We start from the raw sequence: 11,201 nt of genomic DNA on the forward strand, positions 1-11,201 counted from the left end.
GGAATGCCAAAACTATTACAACTACCAAAGCTGCTTTAGCATTAATAGACATCGCAAAGTAAGAATTAGAAGAACGCGCATATTTAGAGATGATGACGACTGGCTTCAAAGTCGATATCGATTTCCAAGAGCTATCCTCTTGGCGCTGTCTGCTGAACTGCCACCAACTTTACAAAGGCTGTCTTTGAGGAATTCTGCTCTACCTGCTCCTCTGCAAGTTCTGTCTACTCTCGGGTTTTTAGCCACAGGAGCTTTTCAACGTGAACTCGCTGGCCTATCGGCTATTTCACTAACATCACCGAGTCGCGCCATGCCAGCTGTATAGGATGGTATTATCTGCTTGTCATCCAGATATGTAGGATTTCCTTACACTGTGGTTGAACTGCGAAACATCAAAACGCAATTTGCAGGGATGTCCAGTTTTCGGACAATGTTACAGATTCGTTTGAATGTAATTAGCAAAATCTAAAAACAGGTAATCAGGTGGCAGTATTTATTTTTTAACCAATTCATTTCATTTATGGTCAATATTACATAGTACAGCCCTTATATTCCTTACTTTGTTGGCCACATCTGTTACAGCATCCACTATCAGCATTTTGTGACTCCCGAACAGAGTCCGTCAGCACACAGCCAGATGGCTGAAGCAGAGTTGTGTGTGCAGCCATCGCACTGGGTCACTTTTTGTTATACTGTCTGAATCAAAATTAACAGAATTTTGGGAACTGTGGCGACTTTCTGATCTTGATCTTTAGAGTGTCTCTGCCATACTGTATCAGTCAGTAACTTACTTTTCTTGCTTATACCACTGCTTAAGCCAACGAGATATATTTTTCCTTGCCTTCACTTCGCATTTGGTTAAATTCTTTTATTCGTGATTTTGCCTTTGTCTTTTAAAAAAACACTCAATAGAAGGTGATTATTTATATTGATTTTTATTTTAAAATATGTGAAATTCTGGGAGGAGTCCGGGTGGGGCTGTAGGCGAGTGCACATGCGTTAAATTTCACGTTCATTGGGATATGTAAAGTGGAAGTGTGTGGAACTTGGGGGTAAGTACATTTTTATGTATCTGGATTTTTTTGTGAATACATGTACGACTCAGTTGAGACTTGCAGGATCCCCTCAAGGTTGCTGGATATCATGGCCGGCCTGTACACTGATACTGTGAGTGCTGTGCAGAGTGGAGGCAGAACCTCTGTGTTTTTTTCAGTTGATTCTGGGGTTCGTAAGCGGTGTTTTTCTTGCTCCTACTCTGTTCCATGCTTGCTTGGACTGGGTGTTGGGCAAGGTCGTGGGGTCCAGCAGTTGTGTGGTATCTGTTGGCAAAGAAAGATTCACTGACTTGACTTTGCCGACTATGGTGCGTTCTTTACGGATTCAATGGAGGCTCAGATTGTTGCTCTCGAGAGACTAAGCGAGAAGCCTGAGTGTCTGGACTTGCGAGTGTCCTGGATAAAAATCAAAATTCAGGCCTTTAATGACCTCTTCAGCACAGCCATCAGCAGTGTATCTGTCTGTGGAAGAAGTGTGAAGAGGTTTATTTACCTCAGGCAGTGACATTCACATCTCTGATGACTTTTCCTATGAAGTCAGTAGACGGATTGGAAGGGCATGGGGGGTCATGAGATCGCTGGAAAGGGGTGTGTGTTCCTCCTGATATCTATGCAAAAGGACAAAAGTCCAAGTCTTTAGAGTCCTGGTGCTTCCTGTCTTGCTATATGGTTGCGAGACTTGGATGCTATACAGTGACCTAAGATGAAGACTGGACTTCTTTGGTACTGTGTCTCCACAGGGAATCTTTGGGTACCGTTGGATTGACTTTGTGTCGATTGAGCTCATGGAATCCCAAATGAGACAAATTACCTGCATTGTGAGGGATCATCAATTACAGCACTACAGCCATGTGGCACAATTCCCAGAGGTTCAACCAGTTTGCAAGATCCTCATTGTTGAGGACCGGAGTGGCTGGACCAGGTCAAGGGGACACCCACATAACACATGGCTGCAGCAGATAGAGGATAATTTCAGGATTGTGGGACTGGACCATGTGTATGCCTCGGGGGTTGCCAACCAGGATCCTGAGCTGTTTTGTTGTGTGGTGGATGCGACACAGCGCTGTACCAGTGCATGCTCCCCACCTTGACCTGACCTGACCTGACGCATATTTCTTTTTTTGTCCATACGCCATATTTTAGTATGAAATATACGAATGGAGTTATACATGAGGCCCCAGGTGCGATTCATAGACATCACCAGGTGCTGAGGAACTTCTCTGGTAATGCTCTGCCAAGCCTCTAATTCATCCATCTTCATCTCCGGCTTGTTTCGGGGGGGGGGGGGGGGGGGGGGGGTTGTCCCCTTAACTTTTCTCTTCAGCATATGGAAGGTCTGCTCAATTCGGTTAAAATTGCATGACTGGCTTAGCCATTCAAGAATTTTCCATTTTGTTGCTTTAGAAAACTCCTGTGTTGCCTTAGCAGTATGTCTGGATCATTATCTTGTTGTGGAATGAAGCATAATCCAGTGAGTTTTGAGGCATTTACTGGAACTTGAGTAGATCAAATCTTTCCATACAACTCAGAATTCATTGTGCCATCAGCAGTTCCGTCATCAATGAAAAGAAGTGTGCCAGGACCTGTGGCGGCCATACTTGCCCAAGTCATAACACCCAAAGCACCATGTTTAACAGATGAGGTAGTCTGCTTTTCATCTTCAACAGTTCTGTTTCATTTCCACACTTTGCTCTCGCCATCACAGATTCATGTCCATCTTATTTGCCCACAAGACCTTTTCCCAGAATTCTGCAGGCCTCTTTTTAGTCCTTTTTCACAAACTGTAATCTGTCCATCCAGTTTTTCTGGCTATAGAGTGGTTTGCATTTTGCAGTGTGGCCTCGTATTTCTGTTCATGAAGTCTTCTGCTGATAGTTGTCTCTGACACATACATCTGCCCCCTGAAGACTGTTTTTGATCTGTCGGACAGTCATTTGGGGCTTTAACTTTACCACTGTGAGGATTCTCCTTTCATCAGCTGTTGAGGTCCTCCTTGTACTATCAGCTCCAATTCTTATTCAAATCGGTTTTATAGAATTAAACGAAAACCTGGAGCTATCACGAAGCAGCACTAATCATTGTGCCACCATGCTGCTCCAGATTGTAATTGAAGTAATGGTAAGAATTTCTATAGACAGATAAGCTCATAGTACTTATCCAATGATCTGCTGCACATTTGATTTTAATTTTTCTTCTACTTTTAATCAGACTCCAGCTTTGATTAATCAAGCTCTTATTTCTCAATTTCTGTGTTTTGGCATCAATGCTGAACTTACAAAATTGTGATTTCTGTGTAATATAAAAGGTGGAAATGCATGTTATACAGAGAGTGGCACTCAAACATAAACATTAACTTGCTTAACTAATAATTCCTGTCCATTTTTTGTGAATTACTTTGAACTTCACATCTTTCACTATTGTGATTGTTTTCACAATTGGCCAAGGTGGGGTGAGGTCATCAAAACATGAAGGGAAGCAGGCCAGAATCCCACCAGCCTTTCCAGAGGAGGTGCACCATAAACCAGCCTAGCTTCCACTTGAGTGACTAGCTGCAGCCTAAAACAGCACAAAATGTGCTTTACTCTTAAAGTTCTAAAACACACTCAAAATGCCCCAGAAGGAAAACAGGCACTGTTAACCCCTGTCTTGTATGGAGCAGGAATTCAAGAAATCTCCATAAATGAGTATTTATTGAATGAAAAATAAAAACACAACAAAAGCTTCAAAGGAGAAAAAAAGACACAATCTGTAAGAATATCCAAGTTCTAGAGTAGAAAAGGTCAAATCACAATAAAAAAGTGAACAATACAAACCGCAGACACCAGAGAATATTCGTAATGAACCGCACTGGACTTCTTCCTTTTTTCCACTTGAAGGGCAGGCTGACGTTTCCCTTTCTTTGAGTTATTTTTGTCACCTGCTGATCAAAAGTCCTTCTTTCTTTCCATGAGTTCATACTAAATCCTTTATCTTCTTTTCTACTCAGAAACTGTTCCTTTTTCCTGTATCATTTAAAAACACTGAGATGCGTAAGTTGTTGTTTTGCACCCCTAAAAGAAGGCTGAGTCTCAGTACTTTAGCAAAACCAACTTTATTCCACTTGAAACAGGAACAGGCACAGTGATTTATCACAACGGGATCTACTGCTCTACTATACAGAGACACAGCAAACAAGCAGGGTCAGGACAAGGTCAGTGGCCAAGTTATTCTCTTCCCTACATTTATAATGTTCCGTGCATCACCCAACAGCAATTGGTGGTTATAGCGTTATCTCGATCGGCTTGGAGTTGTTTCCACAGCACAACCTGCGTTTGCCTCAGTGACAGACAAGCAGCCCTCCACAGACACAGATATCTCATTTCTTAGTGTTGTCCTGGGTGGGGGCGCAAAACTGTTCAGAGACCTCAAAACATCATCAATTCTTTTAATAGAATTCTGTTCTCTTATACCTTTCTCCTAAATTTAATTAATATTGATAATAGGCTGTCTTCTTTTTAATTGACTGTATCTGTTAGTTTCGTAGTTCATTCCTGTACTTATTACAAGACATTTCAAAGTGTTTCTTTTATCTGACATTGTTTAAAATTCATATCTATATGCTTTCCAAAATAGCATAAATACTGATTTACTGTAGTTCTCAATGCCCTAATCAAAGTCTATCAATGATCACTTTGTCTCTCCATCACTGACTCTTCACTTAATTATTTCCTTCACTGTTGGTTTTAGTTGATAGAAGTGCCTTACTTTACTGATGTTTTGACATACAATGTGCCACTCATTTCATGTTAATTTTAATCACTTTCTAAATTTCATCTTTTCCAAATATAATTATAAACTTACTTGTTCTTTATTCAATGGCTGTCATTATTTATCCAGTATACCTTTATGTTTGGTATTCCATATTAGTTTCTCTAATATTTTACTCGTGTATACGCCTATTAATTTGGGTTTTATTTCAAAAATCAGTCTTTGTCTATTAGACAATTTCCTAGCCACTGACTCAAGTAAGGACAATAAAGAAATTATGAAAATAGCAACCTTCTTAAACTTTATTTCAGTTTCCTACTCAAGGGACAAAGAAATTGCCAGAATTTCGTCTGAAAAAAAAAACAACAAATCTAATACCTCTCTGATAGCAAATACCTTCTCAAACGTTATGAAATAAAATGCTGAAGCTACCAGATTTTTTCTGTAACATTTGATCCATCTGTGTATAATCCTTAAACTACCCATCTAGATATTTGATAATAATTACGAAAATATTGATCTTTCCCTGGTTTCTCTATAACTTGTAACAGATAGCCCGGCCACAGACAGACATGACACCAAATGTCCACAACACACATGTTTATTTACAAAGTGTACACACTGGTTCCACCAACTTACGCATGACTACTCAGTCCTTTTCTCTCTTCGGCCCCCTTCACTCCTCTCTCGCAAGCTCCGTTTTCCTCCTCCCAACTCCGGCTCTTCGAATGGAGTGAGGCGGCCCCTTTTCTAATGCCTCGGATGTGCTCCAGGTGCTCTGAGATTGTCTTCCGGCAGCACTTCCTGGTGTGGCGGAAATACTGTCCTCCTGGGCTCAGGAACCATCCAGGCGCCCCCTGGGATTGGCCTCGGACTCTCACAGGGTTGAGATGCCCAGCTCCGTATCCGTGGTCCTTGATGGAAATCAGGGGGGCTGCCCTCTTGCACCCAGGGGAGATATAGCCCCTCTCCCAGTCCTTCCCTGCTCCAGGTGTCCCGGTGGGGTATGGTCCCTGGTCGTTTGCCACAAACTCTTATTAATTTTTTCCTTGTCTTTGGTAACTTATCCTGTTTTCAAATCATTTTAACCTAATTTAATATTAAATGAGTTATCACTAAATTTTGAAAATAAATGTTATAAATATTATCCAGTCCAGGAAAATAGTTTTTTTCTTGGACAATTGTTGAGTTTTATTATACTAAGGATGAATTACTGTATAATTAAAAGAACTATAAAATTCATGACTCATGGATATTACAGTTTTGCCTTTTTATATTAGTTTCTATTTCTATATTTTTTTTTATCTTACTTTGAAATTCAGTTTAGTTTTAGTTTTCCTTCATCGTGTATTTTTAGTTTTAATTTAGTTTTAACTTCACAAAGGCATTTCAATTTTATTTTTATATCTATTAGTTTCAGTTTTAGTTTTAGTAATTAAAGTGTGGTTAAAGAGCTACTATGAAGTTTAGTTTTGTAGGATTTGGATATAATATGAGTTTAATGTTATTGGAAGCTTACTACGCTACATGGTTTACTATTTAGTTTTGTTTTTGTCTGAAAAAACAAGCATAATCAAAACCAGATACAGAATATGAACAATTTTATAATTTTTTAAATATTTTCTATGTCATTTGTGCTGAACAAATGTGCAAGGACTGTTGGCACTTTTTATCTTTTCCTTTTTTTGCCCAGAATGGACCAATTTGTAATGAGATTTAAGTGAATTTTTAGGTTTGAGGGTTTTTTTACTGTAAATGTCCACTGCACACAACACATCCTGCTCCAAGACAATGTGCTTATAATGAATGCCTTCAAAATTGCATTGAAATATTCTCCCATACTGTGCTTTGTTATTTTTTACCAGCTGTATTGATTTCTGATTCCATCTCAGTCACATATAGACAGAATTTTGCCACCTTCAGGCCTGAAAAAATATCAAAAAATCAGAAAATAGATTCTACTGTTTTCTAACAGGTGTGATCATGAAAATCATTGGGGCTTAGGAAGAATAGGGCTCTTAGGCTTGAATTGGTGTGTAGGCCTTACCTAGGTATATTAAGGGAAACAAAGAAGAAAAGAATTTAGTGTCAAGGTTAGGAGGGGCACTGAGACTTGAATAGCCCATGCATAAGAACAGTAAACCCTTAATGAGCAGACCAAGAGTAAGTAATATGTGTATGAATGGGAACAAAATGACAGAGGAATAACATATACATTATCTAAACCTGTTTATCCAGAGTAGAACTGCAGGAAACCTTGAGCCTACCCAAGCAGGCTGGGACGCAAGGCAGGAAAAATCCCTGGTATGCAATAAGTATGCGATATGGCTGATCTTAAAAACAAAAAGAATACGATATTTCAACTATATTTTAAGAGAGACAGGAAAATTTTAAAAAGGGGGACAAATATTTTAAGACATAATTCTGCTATTGAATGATTTTCACAATATCAGGTATTTTGAGCTTTGAATGTAAACTAAAAAATGATAAATTAATAAATATACTGTAGAATACAAAAACACATTAGTATGTTTTGTTTTTCACCCGTTAGCAGACTCTCTTCTCCTACATACCTGTAGTTCAGTAGAGATGTTACCAACTCTGGAATTTTACCAGGTTTGTATCGCTTTGTTGTTAAACAAGTTTTTTAAAGCAAAATTGATTAGTCAGTAACAGTATGTTGATCTTGTGTGATGACCGTCAGTCTCTTGATCAGTGCTGTTTAATTTTCAAAAAGGATTTTTCCTGTGTGAAGTGGCAGGTGAATTATTGTCAACAGAAAGCAGGCATCTGAGAAATAAACTGAAACTTTACTCACTCATGATTTTTATGTCCATACTATAAAGGTTTTGTTGACCAGCACATTCCAATTTAAGGCATATGAATTACATCTTGATATTCAACAAGCGCAAAGAAAGGTGGCGCAGTAAATCACTTTCTAATTCACACGCTTTACGCTCCCATATTCAGCTTGCTCTGTCACCGCAAATGATTTGTGAACACCCACCCTCTGTCACCAACCGCTGTTCACTGGATGAAAACATGCAGGCGGCTCGTGGTGGATTACTTTCTGTTTTAGAGTTATAAGTTATAAGGGTTAAAGACTAATGGCAAGAATATTCATTCAAAAACAAAAACTATAAATATTTTTAGTAAATTATTATTTTATTTCAGTTAGTTTTTCCAACTACTTTAATAGTTTTCATTTAGTTTTAGTTTTTCATTTCGGTTTTGTTAATTATTTTATTTCAGTTTACGAAAATGCCTTTTTAATAAAAGTTTCAGTTTTGAGTTTAGTTTTTATTAACTATAATAACCTTGGACTGACCAAACCTCTGCTATACAACTACATTTCATAGACTTTTGATTTCTAAACTCTTTAAAATGTGCTTATTGTCATCTCCAGTAGCTTTTCTATCAGTTTCTGCAAGTAAATTTGTTTAAACCAAACCTCATTCTATGTATCTGGATTCAGTTTTTACTTATGCATTCCTTTTCTTTCAGATTTACCATTCATTCTTTTAATTTTGCCCCACACTTCCTTAACTGTTGCATCTTTATTTAGTGATGAACAGGATATCCTCCAATATTCATTTTTACTAATTTACAGATTCTCCATGACTTTGTTATTAGCTGTTTATACTGTATTAAACTATCGTATGTAAAAGCTTTCTTCAGTCTTCTGAAAGCCCTACAGTATCTCTTTCATGAATTATCTTATCGCAGACAACCATGGAATAATTTCTGACCTCATGTTTAATTTTATTTATTGGGATATTACTGTATAACAGCTGTCTTATTTAACAGATCAACTAACTGGTCACTAAACTGCCAATTGCTCAACTAACTCAGCACAAGTACATTTAAATTCATACCAGTTAGCTTTATTGTAAATCAAGCTTGGCACACTATCCATACTCTAAATTTAACACATATTGTCAGTTTGAATTCCTACCATGAAATGAACGCTCATGATAATCAATCTCAAGTCACACAAAGCAGCCCACCTACCAAACAGTGACACAGATTTCATTGGATATCATATCAGATCTGCACTGGACTTCAATTCCCAGCCGGCCTTTATAAGCCTGCAGGTGGCCCTTTAACATTCATGGTCAGGTGGCCACTTGTCTTGGAGACCCTCACAGAAAATAACAGAAACAAGAGAGAATAGCAAGACACACATAGATACTGAGGGCAGCCCGATGGCTCAGTGGTAACACTGCTGCCTGGCATTAAAGGGAGCAGAGTCTGTGTAGAGGGTCCTCCATGCGTGGAGTCTGCATGTTCTCCTCATGTGTGCATGGGTTCCATCCTGGTGCTCCAGTTTCCTCCCACAGTCCAAAGACATGCAGGTTAAGTAAATTGGTGATACTAAAGTTGGACTGAATCGACTTTTAATCACCTTTATAACATTGGTGCCAACGTGTTTCAAATTTATATTCAACTTCATTATTATGTTGGTGGACTTCACCCCTTCAATTTACTTTAATTTCAGGAAGGTGGATCTGCATGTTCTAATAGGCCATTGATAAAGACTTAAAATTTGTGTAAAGTGAGAGTCCCCAACCACCAAATGCTGAGGAACATCAACTGGCAATGAATTGTCTAAATGGAGACATCATCACCTCAAGTTCATGAATCAAATGGTGTTGAGGTGAAAATGGACAAGCCACAATAACATGTTAAGAACACAAAGACTACTGGATGGCTTGAACTGCACAATACATGTCTGGTAGCACATCAATTACTGCACAGCAGGGCATTTGGTGCTCATTGTGAGGTCAACCAACAATTTAAAAAATGATTTTCAATATTTGTGTTTATCCACACTAAGACTCTGCGCCTGTTTGAAGCAGGAGCAGCACACTTGTGAATATCCCATCAAGTGAAAGGAGTAAACTGACTTCCTTCCTGGTGTTTTCAGGTTCAGTGCAGTCCTCCATAGTGAAAGGTGAAAATCAAGAAGCAGCGAAATGTTGTGAATGATACATTCCTGCCATTGACCTCCTTTCTTTCTTTCTTTCTTTCTTATTTTCTTTCTTTCTAAAATGTTACTGGAATTACTTTACCTGTTCCTTTGCTTCCAGAGAACACTGCAGGGCCAATTGGTCCAGCCCAAAACAGACCATTTCATGCACTACAAGCAGCAACGTTTTTATAGATCGGTAACTACACTGATCATTGATTGCTTCAGAAGTTAAAGCTGAGAATTGATATAAAAGTTTTAATTATAAGTCAATTGACTGAGTTAATCTTTTCAGATTGTTTGCACTGGCATTAGGGATTATTTACTGTTTTTATCATAGTGTTGAAATGTTTTCATTGTCATCATCAAAGAGTTTTCAATTCGACTTTTTCTGGTGTTTTGACTATTTAAGCTGTTATCTACTAGTGATGATGCTAGCAGGTCTGTTTCTCCTCCACTTTTCATTGTCAATATCAGGATAAGTAAAGGAGCAAACGTCACAGAAACGAAATATAAGAATTTAAATCTGTGATAAAAACACAAATATTTCATATAAATGTAAATCTCACACTACATTGCTTTTCTGAAAGTAGAATAAGAGATGAAGAAGAGATAAAGACCAGCTAATTAAACAATTGGAGGTAAAATAACTCATTGATTGTGAAACTGTTTGAAACAAAATGCTGAAATTACTGATGTGAGCATTTCAAAAGCACCAAGTGTTAAATCTTGCAGGCAGGTGAAAGCAGCAAATCGAGGAGGATTTTAAAATTGCTTTTCTGCAGAGCAGACCTTGGAGTGTTCTTGTTTTGAGGATTTTTTTGAGAAACTATAAATCTGAGTTAAGAATGAAGCACAAGGAAAATAAAAATCTAAATAAAATCAGTTTGGTAGAATTTACAGTCTCGAGTGCTGACAGAGGGAAGTAAAGGTCAGTGATGAGGGGACTTCAATTGAAAGCCTGTAATTAGGAGATCTGTAGTTAGGAGATGGGACGGAATTGAAATGAGCAGCTAATGAGATTCCCTATAGAGTGTTTGTGGTATGAGGTCCATGTCAAATACGAACATTACAGGAAGCATTAAATCCTTGTTGCAACTATTAAGAATGCTCTGTAAAATCTTGATTATTTTTATTTTTTTATTTATTTTATTTATATGTTTTTCAAAATAATGCAAAAGACATGATACGATTAATGAGACGTTCTTTTAAATAGACGAGCTCGTGTGATGATCGGCGCTTCTATTAGCGGGTTCTCCAGCTGGTAGGGCGCACGTGCTCAGGGGGCGGAGTCTCCGTCTGTTCATAAAGAGGGCGAAGCCAGTCAGATAACAGCAGTCCGCTTCTGGTCGTCTGGTTTGGTAGTCTGAGCAGCGCTTAGTTCTTGGTGGCTTTACGATGAGTGCTTGTGATGCTGATTGTGCGACTGT

The 11,201-nt window shown here is 38.4% G+C and overlaps 1 protein-coding gene across 4 annotated transcripts in view; it reads left to right on the forward strand.

The window, feature by feature from the left end:
- Positions 1–11,201, forward strand: part of LOC114663256 (myoglobin-like) — a 105,243-nt gene that overhangs the window by 91,781 nt on the left and 2,261 nt on the right. For all 4 annotated transcript variants that reach the window (XM_051934887.1, XM_051934884.1, XM_051934885.1 and 1 more), the window contains exon 2: positions 11,137–11,201. This exon is cut by the window's right edge and continues 63 nt beyond it. In XM_051934887.1, the coding sequence (XP_051790847.1) occupies positions 11,170–11,201 (32 nt within the window). In that variant the 5' untranslated portion in view covers positions 11,137–11,169. The remainder of the gene's footprint in view (positions 1–11,136) is intronic.

The sequence above is a fragment of the Erpetoichthys calabaricus genome, chromosome 12, assembly GCF_900747795.2.
Source record: "Erpetoichthys calabaricus chromosome 12, fErpCal1.3, whole genome shotgun sequence".
In the NCBI taxonomy this organism is placed as follows: Eukaryota; Metazoa; Chordata; class Cladistia; order Polypteriformes; family Polypteridae; genus Erpetoichthys; species Erpetoichthys calabaricus.